Source organism: Salminus brasiliensis, chromosome 17 (genome assembly GCF_030463535.1).
Source record: "Salminus brasiliensis chromosome 17, fSalBra1.hap2, whole genome shotgun sequence".
Taxonomy (NCBI): Eukaryota; Metazoa; Chordata; class Actinopteri; order Characiformes; family Bryconidae; genus Salminus; species Salminus brasiliensis.
In genome coordinates this window covers 30060240-30079218 of record NC_132894.1, presented here as the reverse complement: position 1 = coordinate 30079218, position 18979 = coordinate 30060240, and the positions used below count along the sequence as shown (strand labels likewise).

Sequence of the window (18979 nt, the reverse complement as noted above, 5' to 3'; positions counted from 1 at the left end):
CTGCATCTGTGCGTTACTCAGACTCAACATATCTTGGTTCTCAATGTGAAACAGCAGCTGCAATACAGCTGCCTGAGCTGCCTGAGCTGGCTGAGCTGCCTGAGCTGGCTGTCTCATGCGGGACAAGGGTGGCTGAAACGTATACCGTAGGAGCGCTGAGAGCTTTAGGGTAGTTCTCAATGCTTACTGTCAGCCTTCATTATGTGAGTTAAATGGATAAAGTAGTGATTTGCTTTCTGGATTTTGAAGCATCTGTTTTTGTCTGGTTGTTGGCATGCTGTATTTGCCCTCTGTTCCATTAAACCGCTCAATAAAGGCTGGGTTTATGGATGCGTTAGCAGAGGACACTTTGCAAGTGCTGGTAGCTGCTTCTTTTTCTTCAATATACTAGTGCACTCTCTCTCTGGCCCTTCAGAGAGTTGTTTTGGCCCTTCATGAGTATACTGTAACTGACACACTATCACACAATGGACATTAAACACTGTATGCATCAGACCCACATTAAGCCGTGGTCACAACAAACACGAATGAAATCCACCTTGTAGAAAAGCTGGTTCACTCAAATGGAAAAGATCATGCCTCTGAAGGTGTTCTGTGATCTCTAGCATCAAGACGTTAACAGTAGATCCTTTAAGGCCCTCCTTGGATCGAATCAAGGACCCTTGGGCTCGCACTGGCTCACTGGTTGTCCTTTCTTGGAGCACTTTTGGTAGGTACTGACCACTGCTTTCCGGGAACACCCGCCGTTTAGTCATCACAGTAAATCCAGCCACACAATCTTAGCCCTTGAGAGGTGCCACTGTAACCAAGCAATCAATGTTTTTCACTACAGGTGTCCGTGGTTTTAAGGTTATGACTGATCAGTGTATCAGCCAACCAACGCCTCCTTTCGAAACTGCCTGCCACCAGTGTGGTGTTGCCAGGCAACCGACACGCTCTGAGGAAAGTGCCGGGTCCCCAGCTCCACCGCACCAGCAAACTGATCGCAGCTAAGAGGAACGCATGGAGAGGGTGCGGTCTTCCCACCCGGAGACAATGCAGCCAGTTGTGCTCAATCGGGCTCTGGCTGCTGATAGCAAAGCGGCATGACTCGGGATACCGGTGTTCTAGGCATGAAGGGACGCAGTGGGAGCCTTTTAAAGGCTGAGTGAGCGCACTTCATTTCAGACAGCTCATCTGGGCAGGAGCCTTCCTGCGGTGATCTGATATGGACTGCTCCAGCATGTCCTTCACCGTGTGCTTGGATAAACAGGTTTTTCTCCACTCTCTGAAGCTCTCTAGAGGAACGAGCAGCCCTGAAACTCACTCCAGTTACAGCGTCTCAAGGAGACACTACGCCATTGTGTGCTTCGGAATGCACCAACGACTTCGGGCCCAGAAAAGGAGCCTCTGCTTGATTTGAAGTCCATCACTGTTTACTGCTGTTCATGCCCGTACTGTATTCCTTTACCCTGTTCTGCTTGGTCGTACTGTACTGGCATGCTTCTTAGCATTAGGAGAGTTGAAAGTGCGCCATATGAATAATTCACTTGCTTAAGCCTTTGAATTGCTCTTGCATAACAAGTCAAAGATTCAGGCCTGAATGGAAGACTGTCTGTTTGTGTTTTGTGACTGCTTTCTTCTGGTTCAGTAAGTGCAGGAATGTGGAAAACTTAGTAGAAAGGATTGGGCAGTAACCGGAGCCAGGAAATAATCGGTGTGTAGTAAGAAAACTGGAACCCGTTCAAACTGTAGTGAAATTTAGCCATCGTGACAGCTTGACCTGTGACTGGGGAGGTTTCTGAATAAGCCAAACCACTGGGACATGCTAGAAGTGCCAGCTGCGCTCCGCCATGGACAATATGATACAGCTGCGAAGGGCTTTGCGCTCAATTTAAGAGCGGCCTCAAATCAGTCATCAGCTTTCTGGGCGATTCTGTCCTACAGGCAGGTTCTCTGTACGCTGTGGCCTGCTCCCTCCTGGCAGTGTTGACGCTGTACCTCTGCACTCCCTGCTCACGGCCACCCGCAGCCTGAGGCAGGCACCAGCAGGGCTAATGTTACACCTTTTAGATGCTGTGGTGGGAGATTGGAAGAATGGGGAAACAGCAGCTCCTTTCAAGCTAAAAGCCCTGCAGGGGAAGGGGGGGCGTCTTATGAGAACATGACAGCGAAGATGACTAACCATCAATTAAAGTGCAATTCAGAACCCCAGGCTCGGGTTGAGGGCCTGCTGTGAGAGATTCCTCTTGCCGTTCTGGAGTAGGTTATCAAGCAATAGATAGAAAATCATACACAGTGGTATTTATTGGCTTCTGAGCTTCATCTCCCACTTAAAAATCAAATTGGGATACATGGGTAAAGGAATAGGCTTCAAGATTTCTATTGAATTAAAGCAACACTATGGAAAATCCTCATTCTTACATTTCTTGCTCCTGGGCTTCCCCTCCGGTCGAGAAGTGTGATTTGCGCTTTGAGCCGCCGCAAATTTTTCGTTGACGAGCTGGGAGTGCCAAACCATCACTGAACGTGAAAGAAGCTAACGTGGTACAGTAGCACAGTAATGACTAATATGAGCATTACACAGATCCCGTAAAACGTTGTCCTGCCTGCTTCTCTATAGTTGTGTAGTGGTTGGTGTGGCGCTATGGATAACACCACTACCTGCCAGTGAGCTACCACACCACGTGGGTGACTGTGCTGCGCTACACCAATAAGAGTCCTTGGGCAAGACTCCTAACACTACATTGGCCCACCTCTGTAATATGAGTAACCGTGTAAGTCGCTCTGGATAAGAACGTCAGCTAAATGCCATAAAAGTAAATGCAAGTTATACAGCTCAGTTAGCAGTGAGCCCTATTACGGTCAGTGGAGCATCACAGTGATTTTGAAGGTTATTTTAAGGTAGAAATTTTACATAATTTTGCTTTAATCTTGGCTTTTTAGCGATCTTTACAGCCAACCTATTTGTAACATTTGAAATGTTTGTACTTGATCATACTTGGCTGTATTTCCTAAACAGTGGGAGCTGCAGAAATGTTTAATGTGTAGCCAAGATGTATAGGTTGCTGATTTAGAAAATGAATGCTTGTATTTGTATGTATTTGGTTGTGCGTAACAATCCTAAATGTTCCTAAACTGGGGTGTTTAATCTATATAACGCCTTGAAGGGGCCGCTTGTTATGATGTAGATTTGACAAATGTGCTCACATAGTTGTAAGAAATAAGGATTAAGGCAAGCCTTTAAATCACGCCCTGAAGGCTACAGAAATAATCTCCCTGCTATTTTCACAGTCCATAGAAGACATCATCTGCCAAATTGCACTGCTGGGTGTGAAGGCATGTTGCTCACAGTGGCTGGTCCTAGCTTGTTGTTACTAGAGGCATTAGCTGCTGTAAAGCCATGGGGTTTCCTCAGCAGAACAGCAGCTAGACAGACAGAGCCAGACTGTCGTGACTGCTGGGGTGCCTCCTTGGAGCAGGGGGCAAGGGCCGGGGGGAGGTTGGGTGTGGTTTTGACTTTTTTTTTTTTTTTTTTTTTTTTTTTTTTTTTTTTCCCCTTTCTTTTCAGCCTCATTAACTCTGAATAGATGACCTAGGATGTGAGTGTGTGAGAGAGGGTGATTCCAGAAAAAAAGTGAAACAAATGAGTACCTAGGTTTGATGGAAACTGAAAATGAGTAAGAGCCAGTCAGAGGAAAGGAATGAATGAAACGATGGAGAGGAAGGACATGCCAGAGAAAGTTTACCCCCCCCCCCCCCCCCCCAATCTCCACCCTCCACATTCTGAACGAATCCAGAGCAGATAAGGGCTGAGATTGGGTAAGTCATTTACTACAGAGGAAAAGGGCACTTCCTAATGCTGTCCTCTTCACTAGGGCTGTTTTTCCTGCCCAGCTGCAGTTGAGTCTTTCTGTATGGCGGTGTGGCAAAATCACCATACTGTTGAAGGCCTGAGGCTGTGTTGGCTGTGTCTGTTGGAGGTTAATGCTTGGACCTGAATGATATGGAAATATGTCCTATACCTAATTTAAAAAAATGCATTTTTAATTATTTAGGACTTTCCTTTTGGAGCCATGTCTAATTGCTCTCAGGCCCCGTTCGCATCTTTCCAGATATTTCTTTTAAATGTAGATCGTTCTCTAGCAGTCTCTTCATCCACACAAAACTGCTAAAATTACCTAACACACTTGTGTGCTCATAGTAGTCCAGCAAGGGGTGCTAAGACCTCACTGGATTTGATGTCAAATTCTATAAAAAGCAAGCATAGTGTCCACAATAGACCTAAATACAGCGCAAACAAAGATTTTCTCTGTTGTTCAAACAGCTTCTCTGTAATCCGGACTCTCACGCAGACTTGCAGTACATCCACCCTCAATATGAGCGGGTCTCATTAGGGGGTTGATGACAAGTGTGCGGAGGCAGGATTTTGTGATGTGCCAGCAGGGTAGAAAGCAGTCAGGCTTTTCTACTTTCTTTGTTATCTTGCAGCATAAAGTCTATGGCCCGGAGGTCGTGAGGCCGTTGTCAGAGAGAGCTCAATTGGGCATGCTCTTTCCGGGTGGGTAGATGGAGTGATGGTGGAGCTGGGCACCTGACGCGTTCCTCAGAGCATGTTGACTGCTCGGCAGTCTGAAAAAGAGGTGGTGGCTGGCATCGCATGAATCGGAGGAGACATTTAAAAAAAAAAAATTGACGACCCTCTGAATATTTATTCTCCCTCTCTAACTATTTGAGCATTAGTTCATTAATTATGGCTTGTATGTACAGTACAGTGCAATCTTCAAAATGGAGTGTGGAGCTTTGGCTGCGTCATATTGAGTGCAGATAATTAATCACTGGTGTCCGGTCTTCATCCGCTGAAGCACTCGATTGTCGCAGTCAGGCATTTGATTTGCCGCGTGATGTTGTAATTACTTGATCTAAGCGTATTACTGCCTTGTTGGAGGCCACATGGATCCAAAATGAGCACCAGCCATTGCTGCATCCTGCACTGGTCAGTGCTCTAGACACCTCCTCATTGGTCATGCATGTGTTTTGCGTGCAAAGAGCTTCACATAAATACTTGACACCGGCCAGCGTCAGATGTGTGGCGTTTTACTCTGGGTGGAGGTTTTAATTACAGCCAGAGGCTGAAGCTAAGCTGGGAGCTTTCTTGCCTTCGTTTTATGTGTTTAATTACGTGGCAGCCGTGGATGCGGTGTTCACGAGGCTGTCACAGCTGAAGGCCTGTTCTCTGGGCTTTCGTCACTGCTCAACACCCCACCAGAGTCGACCGGCATGCCCATTTCCCCAGCGCCACGTGACTTGCTGGGAATTGTCAAGAGCTGTGTCCTCTTACTGGATATGAGAATGTTCTATATGCTTCTGTAGCCTGTATTCTTCTCTCTCAAATGACTCGATTCATTCTTTAAAAAAGGTTCTGCAAGGGATCTTTTGTAAACTTAAAGAACCTCTGAATGCTTAAATGCTTCTGAAAGAGGTAAAGACGTTAAAGTTAAACATTAAAAGTTGTTATATACATAATTAAAACACCCCATTAAAGCAATTTTCATAATTCTATATAGATATTAAAGCCTCTATCTACTGGGTTTACTGGGGTTTACTTTCAGAAGTATTCTGGCCTTGAAGTCCCACTTTTATTTTAATTGCATGCAAGGTTTCAGTACTTCAGTTTAGGGCTGTACCATATATCGTTTGTATCCATTCCATAACAGTAGTTTGTATGGAGTACTGGCTGTGTTCCCCTTTGAGGCAAGGTTCCTCTCAAGGCTTCTTCCTCTTGGTCTGAGAGCGCTTAAAGGAGCCTCCGACTTCTTGGATCTCTGTAAAGCTGTGAAGCTGTGTTGTGACCTCCATTGTAAAAAGTAAATTGAGTTGAATTGAATTGTCAGATATTTTTTTGTTCCCCCCACCAACATTAAGCTAGCACTTTTAGCCCCAAGCTATTGGAGCTATAACTGTGTTGAATAATACTTATGACAGTTTTGGTATTTGAGGTGTGTAAGATGTACATGTAACATTTTACTCGGTATGGTTCAGTTTCACACTGACTCACCCTTTGAAAAGTTCCACTGCCTGCATTTCTAGTGCCAGGACCTGTTAGCCGTCCTGCGAGTCCAACTGAATTGCGATCATTACCACAGTGTGTTTTACGATGGTTTCATGTGATTTCTGACTGCAAACACACATGCATTCCTACATTTCTCCCTTTTGTTGGCAATGCTGTTGCCTTTCTGTCAAGCATTCAGGTGCTTGGCCTAATCTTGCTAAGCCTGTATAAACTAGCTTATATGGCTTATTATTACATTTTTATGCTCCCCTTGTAGGGTATTTCTGTTTATTAGGGCAGTTTTACATGCATTTACCTTTAAAATGTGAGCTCCTGTGTGGAAAATATGTATAATATTTATTTATTTATGTATTTATTTTTTGTAGCCCCCATAATTTTCTTCCCAGCTTAGGTGTTCCCAATTTCCACCCACTAGCTAGGACTCCCTCTATCGCACAGTGCCACCAGTGCTAGGTAAAGGGTAAAGGCTAGCATTTGATTTCTTTGAGTTTTATTAGCTTCAACACATCTTTACAAACTGCCTAAGACAACATCATTGGATGGCTCAACACTAGCTGCCAGTTCTGATCCATTAGCTAACAGACACCACCGCTGGGGGCCATGGTAGGGCCATCCATCCCACTCAGAGAGTCCTGTTATGCTCTCTGGGACTCCCAACCATGGATGTCTGTGGGATCGAAGCAGTGAGCTCAAATCTCAAGGCGCTGGTTACCAAATAAAGGTAAACAGTCCCTAAAATTGACCATCTGCCAAGTTTTACTGTAAAGAATTGTCAATAGTCTATCAAAAAGTATGATTAGTCAATATTTTGGGTGCAATTCTTTCAGGAAAGTCTTAAACCGTGTCAACGCTGTGTAGCAGTATAATCAACACGCTAGTTTTTCCTTCATATTCTGCAGCCCTACTTCAGTCTAATGAATAGCGTATGGCCTGTTACCCACTGGATAAAATATGACCCATTTGCCTGTCAGTGTGTAATTGTTCTTGTTGCATGCCTGATGGTTTCTGCAGATCAGTTTTAGGTGGAGGTTTTTTTTTTTTTTTTGGTAGTGTAGTGTGCTGCTCTGTGGGGCCAGCCGCGGTCAGGAACAAGTGAGTCAGAGAGAGCCACAGGCACAGTTCAGATTTGCATGACCCCGTACTGGCCTGGATACCTACACACGCAAGAGAATTACTATTGCCGAAATGCATCACAGTGTGCGCAGATGAGCTTAACCCACTCGGTGTGCTTTTGAAGCAGATGACGGCAGACCACCGTGAGGTTGCAGAGGTTGCTACGGTAGCATATACAGATATCTGCTCGCTTCAGAACAAAGACCACCGCTCTATGATATAGCGCTGCAATGCCTTGCCTTTCCCCCCTCCACTACAGTACAGAAAAAGGGCTGAACGTGAAGCGCAGCAGCATAGCAAGTACAGAACCTAAGTCTAGGAGAAGGAGATACACTGGGTGCTGCTGTCCTTTTCCAGCATTCTGGAGCTGGAGGACGAGCTCTGACTTTGTAGAGGGCAGTGAAACAAGTACAGCTCCAGTTTTAACAGGTTGCTTTTCATCTCCGTTCTTCCCAATTTGTGCCGGGTCCGCTGGGCCTCAGTAGCTTTCTTACTGTGCAAATTCCGTGGGACATTTGCAGATTAAAGCAATTGGCGTAATCCCTTGTTGATATTAAGCCAGGTTCAGTCTCCAGCACCTCTTTAGCTTGGCTTATTTTGTTCCTTGTAGGTGTGTTGACACAGATCCAAGAAAAGCACTTCCGTTCAATCAGAGGCAGTTTAGTATGGTGCACTGACTGAAGAACGGTAATGGTAACTCTGGGAAAGTGCCACTCCCTTGTGGCGCATATTACTGCAGCACGCTTTCCTCCTTGGCCTAGTGACGCAGCAGAGCAAATTAGATGGTGTCAAAGGAAGAAAGCGCCTGTTACTTTTCCTTTACTTTAGGCTTTGTCTTGGCAGATTGAGCTGCAGAGTGGTAGACGTTGGCATCTGCCAATGTAAGTCTCGTGTAATTGGAGGCCCGTGCTCAGCTCTTGCTGACATAATTCAGTCGGTCCTCTCTACTCCAGAGCTGTCTTGCTGCCCTGAATGCTAAAACTGGTAGTTAACTCTATTACCAGGCAAGGCCAGCACCCACGATGTGACCTACACTAGATGACCATGTGTGGCTTCATCGTGCTAGACAGGGAAGGAGTCTAGCTACTCACTCACAGGATCTTAAAGAGATTAAATATTATTTTGCCTGAAGGTTGAATATTTGAAAATGTACGAGTGGTGCCATTTCCATGTTGCAAAATATGTTAATCCTCAGGCACAAAATCCATAGTTATATTATCATTGTTATTCAGACAGTTCTGGACCTAGCACGCATGCCAGTCAGTTAAGTAGTGTGGAAAGTTGGGCTCTGAATGTAGCTCAGCTCAGCAAACGCGCTGCCACTATGGTCTAGGGATCACGAGTTTGAATCCCGAGCCATGTCTCTTTGCCATCAGCGGCCGGAGCTTGCAAAAGCACAATTGGCTATATTCTCTCTGGGTGGGTAGGTGGCGCTCTCTCCCCTCATCGCTCTCATTTAAGCAGCGTTGGCCGGCAAAGACACCTGTTAGCTGTGTGGTGGAGCTGGGGACCCGGTGTTTTCCTCCAGGCGTGTCGGCTTCTTGGCAAATCCGCATCGGTGGCACCTGACCTTCCTAGTGTTGGGGACATTGCTCGTGCTAGGGACACTACGAACGGGTGGGTTCATTGGCGATACCAAATTAGGAGACAAACATAAATTTAACAAACAACTGAAAAAAAGGTTCAAGTGATGTCACTTCCTTTTTGTGAAGTGAAGAAATAGATATAATACAGATAATGGACCCTCTTTATAGGCCTACTCTCTATGGCCACTAGATAATACTGCTGTGGTAGTTCATTAGGCCACGTGGCATGAGCTTGCAGCAAACTTCAGTGTGTTTGTGTGAGACACAGAGAGAGGGAGAGAGAGAGAGAGAGGGGGGAAAGCGAGAGACAAAATCCGAATGCTGTAATAGTTTAACTGCTACAGTTTGAAGCCCCTGGGAGTGATTGCTAGATCTGGATGGAAGGTCTCGCTGGTTCTCCTCCAGAGATGTTTGCTAAACATTCCCTCATGTTCAGCGCTGGGAAGAGTTACGAACGTCATATTTCTGGGTTTGATCGTCGCTGCGTTCACTTCATGTGCGCGCCAGCCCCTGCCACGGCCCATCCTGCCACGTTCTATTTCAGTATCTGATGGGCCCGCTGCTTCGTTTGCTCCACTGGGAGCAGGGCACACCTTTCACTTTGCACAAAAGTCTCAGCTGCTCCGCTGTTACGATCCAGTTCAGATTTACTGCTGCCGATGCACAGCCTGCCAAGCTGCCTGCGTAGTGTAGTTCCTAGTAAAAATGTCCGCTCCAACCTTGGATGATTTTTACATATTCCATGATTCCGGATGTCTGCATAGTACCGGTGCATGACTCCACTGCAGGTTTTAACGGCTGCCATTCTTCATTTCTGTTGGGAATAGGGTTGTGTTTTTAGCTGCTGGTCAGTTGTCTTGGTCCAAAACAAAGCAGAACATCTGTTTTACTTCATGTAAAATCGAAACCAAAGGATGCCTTATTGCCTTGTGTTTGAGAATCTCAGTCATTGTCCTAAGCTCAGACTAACCCCTGGGTGGGTAGGTGGCGCTCTCTCCCCTCATCGCTCTCTTTTAAGCAGCGTTGGCCTGTGGGCTGGAGCTGGGGACCCAGCAAATCCGCATCGGTGGCACCTGACCTGAGCTCCTATGCTGTTATTAGCAGCAGCTTGGTGCACACCTAAGTGCTGGTGGAGTGTTCCCACTGTGATGGGTTCGCACTAAACCATAAAGGTGTTTTGGGCATTTGGGCCGTTGAGATGTTTGTGTTGCCTTCACTCATCAGTTGAACTGCACAGAGTTGGTTTGCTTGGTTTGCTTTAGGGACTTGTTTGGAGTTCATCTTAATCGAACCAAACCTGCCAGGCCTGAACGTGCTCGCCCGCCAAAGAGGAATGCTGACTGTAGTTGCAGGAGTTTGCCAAGTGCCTACAACGATCTGGTGCAGAGCACAGCATGCCCTTGCTTTTCCTCTTGCAGTTTGAGCTCTCTGCGTTTTTTGCTCCATCAGGCAGGCCTTTGATTGACATCAAGTGCTGCTCTGTCCTCCATCTGCTCCAGAACGGCTGAGGTGACATCTTAACGGCTAATTTGGCCGTCCTCGTCTGACCTGTGTCCTTAGAGGCGCAGGCCAAGCTCCACTCAGATCCTCCGAGGTCCTGAAGCCTTGTCCATTAATATGTCAAGCTGGGAACTGTGCAACATCCTCTTGATATTTTGGCCACAAAGAGGGGAATTATATATTTTGTTTGTCAGGCTAAATCCGGTGGCCATCTGTAACGTTATCTTTGTGTTTGACATAACCTTTTTTTAGGAAGTCTCTGCTAGAGGAGATTACTCAACATCACTTGTCAGACATGTCGCGGCTGTAAGCGAAGAGACGGTGCGTGAGGTCATGGCAACCGCTATGCACTTCCCCGTGTCTGTGGTAGAGCTACATGGTTCAGCTTACCCTGTGAGCCACAAAATCCGTTCTGGAAGAGTGACTCAGAACAGGGTGGTGTGTATTTGGTAGATTTTCCTTTGTGTGATTTATCTGCCGGACTGTAGGATTGATCCACGGTGGGGTGTCTGCATGTTTTGCACCAGGGAATGGACGAGTGCCTGGAGGTAGGTAGGGAGTGGACCAGCCTTTCTCCAGATGCGTTTCTAAAACCAAGGCCAAAAAGGATTGATTGGAGCGTCGCCAAAGAATGGTGGTCTTCAACCATTCTTCAACCATATTATGATCAATCCATCTTCTTACCCTGCTTCTCCCTGGTCAGAGCCAGAGCCTACTGAAAGATCATTGGGTGCAAGGCAGGGGGAAAAAGAAACCCCTGGACAGGGCTCCAGTCCATAGCAGGGTTCTGCAGACTCCCGTTCACTGACTGTTATACCTAGGTACAGTTAAATTACACCAGTTTTACCTACTGTGTGTGTTTTTTGGAAGGTGGAAAGAAACCATTCTACCCGGAAACATGCAAACATGTGCACAAAGCACCAAGCTCTTATTCACAGCGAGGATCGAACCTCATTCATTGAGCTTGTTGATGTAATTTGCTGCAGTGTGCCACACCTACTGGTCATTAAAATGGATTCCAAGTCTTTTGGTCATCATATACACCCAAACCAACATGGGTGGATGCAGATATTCCAATGGATTAATGCGTATGGTATAATTCCCATCTGTTAGAATAAACTTGAAACAAGTAAAATGTCTAAAAATGCGAGAATAAATCTTAATAATATTCTTACAACCTCAAAATCAGCACTGTGAAGACAAAGAAGAAGAAGAAGAACCTGCTCATACTATCAGGTTTTTCCTAGACTTGTACATTCCAGCCATCCAACAGCCCTTATTTGCAACAGTGTGGACTGGGGCAAACTCCAGTGAATCACCAAGGAATTTGTTTACTTGTGGTGGGGCTACAAATAACTGCAGGGTTTTTATACACACCGAAGTGCTGCTTCCCCTCCCGGCAGCCGTACAACACAAATAGGCTGAAGGGGAAAGAGTGGGCTCTTATTAAAGCAGCTCCTACACGTGTTCCATCAGTCCACATGGCTTGCATTACGATTTGGCTGTCTGCTCAGCCCTTCTATCTCTCTCCGTTCAGCTGCTGGGCTCAAACTCTTCAATTTCTGTTTGACTTCAGGATCTGTCTCTTCGTCCTCGTTGTAGACCTTTTCAGTAGAAGTATCAATCTTCTGACCACCGGGCCTGGTTCCAGTCAGTTGAAAAATTGGCCTCCAATGTAAACTGTGGCAACTGCAAGTGCAGACGGTTTGGGTGTGTAGCTGTAGACTCCTTCCCAGTACAGTAATACGCTCTTAAGCTACTGGGTGGTGTGGATGGCAGGCCCATCCGTGTAGAGACTCTACACACTCTTAAAAACAAAGGTGCTTTGAGTCATGCCATGGAAGAACCACTCAAGGTTCTTCGCACTCATCTCTAGTACAAGTGTGGGTCTCTATGAAACCAAATGTGGTTCTTCTATGGTATCTATAGGCAGTGGTATAACGTGCAAATAATAATAAAAAAAAAAAAGTGTTTAGAGAAGGTTCAGCAGCTGAAGTGTTTGAGCTGTAAAGATGTAGGCATGTCTCCGCAGTGAGGAAAACACTGGTCATTATCTCCTTTGCCATGGCTGGTTTCAAATAAGAACAATGGTGCCATCGAGATGAATGGTTTTAGCCGGAACTCTTGACAGCTTAGCCTACCTCCCTTCCTGATATTATACTGAATGTATTATTACTGCCATACATAGTAAATACAACGTCCTCATCTGGTGTAGGCTAGGATTGTTTGTCCATGTTTTGCTCAGGCTACTGTATCATATGCGGTTATTCTTGCAAATGAAAGTTTGCTGTGGGCTTTTTCTAATTGCAGTCATTTCCGCCTAGCAAGATCAGTGTTTAACCCATGCTCCTTTGTTTTGCTCCTTCTCCCTCGTGTTTCAACAATGGTCTCCTGTTTCTCTCTTCCCAGGCTTTTGGAAACGCGAAGACCGCTCACAATAACAACTCGAGCCGCTTCGGCAAGTTCATCCAAGTGAACTACCAGGAGAGCGGCACCGTCAGAGGGTGAGAGGGCTGCTGTCCGGCCTGTTCTTTTATCAGTGCGTAAAAATGTAGAGCGGGTTCAGAGCCTTTACTGACCTTAGACTTCTGTGTTCCAGAGCGTACGTGGAGAAGTACCTGCTAGAGAAGTCCCGGCTTGTCTATCAGGAGCACAATGAAAGGTATAAGGATGAGTAAGCCTGAATGTTGTGTTTCTCTTGGTTAACGCTGAGGCAGCAATAACCCCAAACAGGGCTGGTCTGATATGACCGATATGACGATATGACTGATATGACCGATATGACTTTAAGCGTTTCAGGGATATTGTCAGGACTTTTTAGAAATGCATCAACAGGCTTAAAATGACCTATCCATGTGGACCGGATTAGTTTTGTATGCAGAGGCGATTTTAGTCCCAGCTGAATCCGCCATGTCATTTACCTTCTACAAAACCTGCCATAATGTGAACCCTGGGTTAGATTAATCCTGTGCAAATTGTCAATGTTGGTCAATTTTATGTATATACGTATAGAGGTGCTGAAACAGGCATGAGAATGACGAAGCAAATTGAAATAAAACCTGCAAATCGGCACAAATCAAGCAAGTCTGTGGACTTGGAAATATATGGAAAATCTCAAGTGTTGTACATTGCAGAATTCAGTTGAACATGCAACATTCAGTTTTCCAAAAGACCTTTAAGAGCAGCCAAACCTCAGCGTTGGTAAAAGTTTAGGCCTATTCACCCTCAGAAACGAAGGTACTAAACTGTCAAATGGCCTTTTTCTGCTGTCACAGCACACAGACACCTGCTCAGTCTGTGTGTTTTCACTGCAGCTCTGACTGTAAAAGTAACAGCTGCTGTTAAACTGTATTCCACACTGTTATGGCTAAACTTGGGCAAATATTGATATAAAATCGAATCACTATCAGCAATAATTGCTTAAAAATGATCGACCCATTATTATAATTTTTCTTCCAAATTTCTTCAGAATTAAAAGTTCAATGTTCATTGAAAGGGTGTGATTGCAGTATTACGCTTTATCTTGATATATCAGTGGCATGAAATACTGTTAAAATTCGTTAACTGTTTATCGCAATTATTTCTAGTACATTATTTCGTCCAAAAACAGTTATTGTGACTGGCCTAATCGAGCAGATGTTTTTGGGCTGATATAGATATACTGGGCTAATATTGAAATACTGGGCAGATATACTGTAATATTTTTAGGGCTAGTTTTTACATTTTGTAAATGTGTATATATCAGCATCAGCAGTTATGTACATGGAAATATTGTTAATATTCAACGTATGGTGTTTTCCCCCTATTCTAGCTTGTTTACAAACCTCAGAAACAGCATGACCCATCTGGCCTATGATGAAAACATGAAGTATCATGATAGTGTGTTTTTGACATATCGTCCAGCCTCAGTACCAAATTACAAAATGCAAGCAGAAGCCACATATTAGCCTGAATTACGTAAACTAGACCCAGTACTTCACTTCAGTTAGCGCTGATGTTGTGGTAGCCGGCTTAATAAATCCCCTTTTGTGTATGGAAAGGTCAGCATGTGGGAATGATTGCTCCACACAGGCTGATTGTCTGCTAAGTTATCACCAAATTTAGACATTTAACAGCTTCCCAGTCACACATACAAAAGGATCCCAGCAGTCCACAATTATTGGAACCACTAATCTCCCTGGTTTTAGCGGGTCAGGACATTGAGAGCTTGTGAAGGAATCAATGGCTCTTGCATGCCAGACCATAATTTCCTGGTGGTGTGGGGTTTCAGTCTGTTGACAGCAGGGACAACGGTCATTGGTTCATATCAAACGCGAGCTGACACTTGGAGGGACCTCCCAGACTAGGTTTCTTGTCTGGGACCTTGTGTAAACTCCAGCTAGAGAGCATCACAGAGCAAGCAGTGATTTTCAGTCCGATAAGCTGTAGAGTTCTGTAGAGCTCTGCGTTTCTCTCCTCCTTTATAGCAGCTTCAGATGACTTTTTCATGAAACTACTCTGTTGTGTGTCCAGGAATTCTTTGTATGTCCAGGAAATGTCTGAGTGTGCATGCGAATGAATGCTGTTTGTGAACGGTACTGCTGTTGCATCTTATTAAGACAGATTGCTGGCTGTAGGCCTCCACTGCTGCAAGGAACTCTTTACATCTCCAGCCCCTTTATGAGCTTTGACCTCAAGCAACAGACTCTGCATGCTGACCTCCTCTGGGAGACATTATGCACTGTCTTTGCTGTATATACAGCACTGTGCAGAAGGTTTAGGCACCTAAACATTTTATAAAGCCGTTTCTCTCAGCAATAAGAGTCTTCTTACTGTAGAACCAGATGCAGGTAAACATACATTCAGTAACAAGGAACAATAATTTCTTATTTTAGTTGGGATCTTCTGAGATCATCTGAAGATCCAGGCTTGATTCCAGATTTCTCCTGGATGTTCAATTCCATCAACAGCTCACTATGTGTAATTTAACATCATTAAGCTCTGATTTACCAAACCAGGTGTTTGATGATCACTGTAGATAATACTAGTCTGCCATGAGAGGAGCTGAGGAGAGCACCGAACTGTATATGCTACTGGAAAATGCCTGTGTGTGTTTGTTCTACCTGACTCCAGCTGGGCCTTTCCTTACAGGAACTACCATGTGTTTTACTACCTGCTGGCGGGCGCAAGTGAGGAGGAGAGGACAGCGTTCCACCTCCGAAAACCTGAAGAATACCATTACCTCAGTCAGGTACGGCCTGCCACAAACTGCCCAGTGCCAGACAGTCTGAGCTGAGAGAACGCCAGGCATAGGGCTGAATAATATTTACATCTACGCTCATGCACTTGTTTAAGGTTTTTATCCAGAGTGACTTACATTTGATTCATGTAACACAGGTAGGAGAATGTGAAGTTAGGAGTCTTGACCAAGGACTATTGGTGTAGCATGGTGTACTTGCCCAGCCAGGAAATCTAACCCTAGGTGGTGTTACCCACTATGCTCCCCAACAGCATTGTGAACATCATTAGGCACATTATTCACCGTACGATGCTTAAAATACCACAAAATTATGAACCGTTAATGTTACATGCATAAAGATTGACCAAATATTATTATTATTATTATTATTATTATTATTGGTTTATATCCCAGCTTGGAACCCCCTCTGGCACTTCTGGAGCAAAGAGATCTTTGCTCAAAGGTTTGATTTACTTAAGAATCTAGCTTAGTGGTCCTGAGTGTCGAATCTGGGTACATATTCATTGTACTTTACAACCCTGTTTTTGTATAATGCCAATAACTAATATCACTAACATCATTTAATAATAATAAACAGTATACTATGCAGCCTCTGCCAGGCCTGAACAGACGTGCAGGGCTTTGTCTGAGAAGCGCAGTAGACAGAGAATACATACAGGTCTGTTTACCACAATTGGTCAGATACAGCGCTTTGTGACTGTGCACATGTGCACACCGTTTTTTTTTTTGGTGTGTGTGTGTGTGTGTGTGTGTGTGTGTGAACTCATGCGTGCATCAGGCAGCTGCGTGCTGTTCTTCGGGCCGCATACTCCCTGACTCTCACTGACAAACAGGATGGAAGGGAAAGCAGTGTGCCGAGGAAACGGATTCCATTGTTCATTCCTTTCAGCTGCTCCTATAGCCTCGCTCACAGAGCTCTACAGGCTAATCCTCTCTGACAGAAAAGCAGCTCTGTGCTCTTAACCTACTCCCTCATTTCCATAACACAGGCCTACTTGTGTTGCCCTTAGCGCTTAGTTTTACCTTCTGTGTTTCCTTGTCTTGTGTGCTCTTTTGCACGTGTTTGTGTGTGTGTGTGTGTGTGTGTGTGTGTTTATTAATGCTGGGTGGTTTTGATGAAATTGCTTATTAGGTTTTCTTTTATCCTGAGGTTAATTGCAGTATATCAGTGTATCACTATATAATAATGATATAATGATGTCATTATATTGACATCTTATTATTTACATCTATATATATATATATGTGTGTGTAATATGAGTGTAATATTTCAAAAGTTCATTATTTGTTTAGATACAATAGAGTATTCCCAATTTATGCATTTTTCAACTAAGCAAAATAGGGTGGGTGAACCCAATATTAATGTATTATTTATTACCTTTTTACGTAACTCAGTGAATTTCTTTACAGTGACTAAGATGGGAACTGGGGTTGTGAGACTACACAACCATTGAGCTGACACCTGTCTTATGAGTTTCATGTTTAATACTGATGATGGTAAAACAGCTCTAAATCTGAAAATCTGTCTTTACTGGGGACTACTTTACTTACAGCACCCTGCACGTACCCCTCCACCGTCAGTGAATTTTAACGTAAAGCCATGACTGAAATGGATGCGTGTTTACATTTTAGGACACTATTTAGTACATCACCCAGTTTTTTGCTGAGTGTTTGAATCGAAAAAGTGGAATTCGAGCATGCATTCAAGCATTTGAGTGCACTGCAGTCTCCCACAATGCACTGGTAAACAGTGTAGCTCACTACATGAGCAGGATGTGCACCAGAATGCTACTGCGAGGCTTTTGTTACTAAGAAACAGAGAGTGGAACGTAATGTGACGGACGACTTTTGCTCATGTAAGGAAATGATGGTTACGAGCCACTGGATGCCGTGAATTTCAGACATCTGCACAATGTGGTTCGCTTACAGTAGGTGTAGGTTGCTCAGCAACATAATGGTCACAGATTATTCCACAGACAGAACAATGCTTTTACCAGCTTTGTGTGTGGGGATGTAAATTGTAATGCACATTAAAAATCAGTGCCATCGTGTGCAGCCAATATCAGTAGTTCATTATTGACAATACATCTCCCAGCACTGTGATGTTTGTCATAAAAAACACCGTAATCAGTACATGTGCTATATAACTGCATGTGTTCCTGTATTCAGTTTATAAATTGTTAGATGTGTGTGTGTGTCTGTGTGTGAGAGTCTCCGCGAGAGAGAGATTTCATGCCCCCTGATTTTCTTGGCCATCTGGCAGGCAGCATTCAGTATCTGTGTTGCCCTGGAAGCCTTTAGTTTATGCTCTTTTCACACATGCTCACACACTCTCGCACGCGCTGGCTTCCCAAAGCCATGTGACGGTCACTGCCCTGGCCCCCTGGGCTCAGTGCACAGAGGCCAGTGTGTGCTGGCCCCAGCAGAGGCAACAGGCCCTCTTTTCATGGCCTGCTCAACTGCCTACTGGCAACACAGAACAATACTCTCACAATCTCCTCTACAGGCTCGTGTTCGGTTCGGGAGGACCAGCCCTCCGATTGCTAAACATCTCTCTAAATATGGTTTCCTCTCGACCAGTTAGAGGTGCCAAAGCCAGGCTCCTCCCCGGAAAACGGACGAAGTGTTTTAGAGGAATTAGTGGTGTTTCAGACTGAAATTCCAGCAGTTTTTCCTCAAGTGCTGCACAGTTCGAGTCTCCCATATCAGATGAGCCTGCTAGGGTTCTGTGGAAATGTGACGAAGAAGTCATGCTGGAAATTGCACATGCACTCAGTATGTAGAAGCTGATTGGCCTCCACTGCTGGTGTCCACTGAATGCAGTGAGAATGTAAAAATATATATACTGCAGATTATAACTGGCTATTTAGATCTCTGTATTCCCTGAATTTAAACTCCAGGATCTCCAAACCTTTGGGAAAACCATTAACATGGGAATTGTATACTTATAGTTTAGCAATATTGTTATAAGGGGTGTTTTAGTTTATTATTAATGGATTGGAAAGTGATAAAATCGACTGTTTATATAATGTAGAACTCTGGACTGGTGTACATTCTCTTTTAAAAAATAGTTATACACTGAGTGTCCAAAAGTTTGTGGACACCCCTTCTAGTCAATGCGATTAGGAACTTAAAATTGCACAGAATTATTGCCAATACAGCAGGACTCTCTGGAGCAGATAAACATGCATAATGCCAGCATTGAGCTGTGGAGCAGTGGAACGGTGTTCTCCAGGACTTGGGAAGTTGGGAAGTGAAAATAAAAAAAAGGAGAAAAACTTTCTTCTGAAATGAACACTATGAAAAATAAAACAACAAAAGATCAGGTGACCCAATTAGGTGGACTTTAGTCCAAAAAGTGTGTCTTATGATACTATTTGACTATAATCCCTGATCATTTGGTTAGTTTAAAATACAAGAAAGTTGGTGCTACTTGCTCCTGGGCTCCCCCTACAGTCGGGAAGTGAAATTTGCGCTTTGAGACACTTC

The 18979-nt window shown here is 44.5% G+C and overlaps 1 protein-coding gene across 6 annotated transcripts in view; it reads left to right on the top strand.

The window, feature by feature from the left end:
* The window catches only part of myo9aa (myosin IXAa), a 131047-nt gene that overhangs the window by 45881 nt on the left and 66187 nt on the right, over window positions 1-18979 (top strand). For all 6 annotated transcript variants that reach the window (XM_072660959.1, XM_072660961.1, XM_072660962.1 and 3 more), the window contains exons 3-5: window positions 12661-12755; window positions 12851-12913; window positions 15382-15481. In XM_072660959.1, coding sequence (XP_072517060.1) covers window positions 12661-12755; window positions 12851-12913; window positions 15382-15481 — 258 coding nt within the window. The remainder of the gene's footprint in view (window positions 1-12660; window positions 12756-12850; window positions 12914-15381; window positions 15482-18979) is intronic.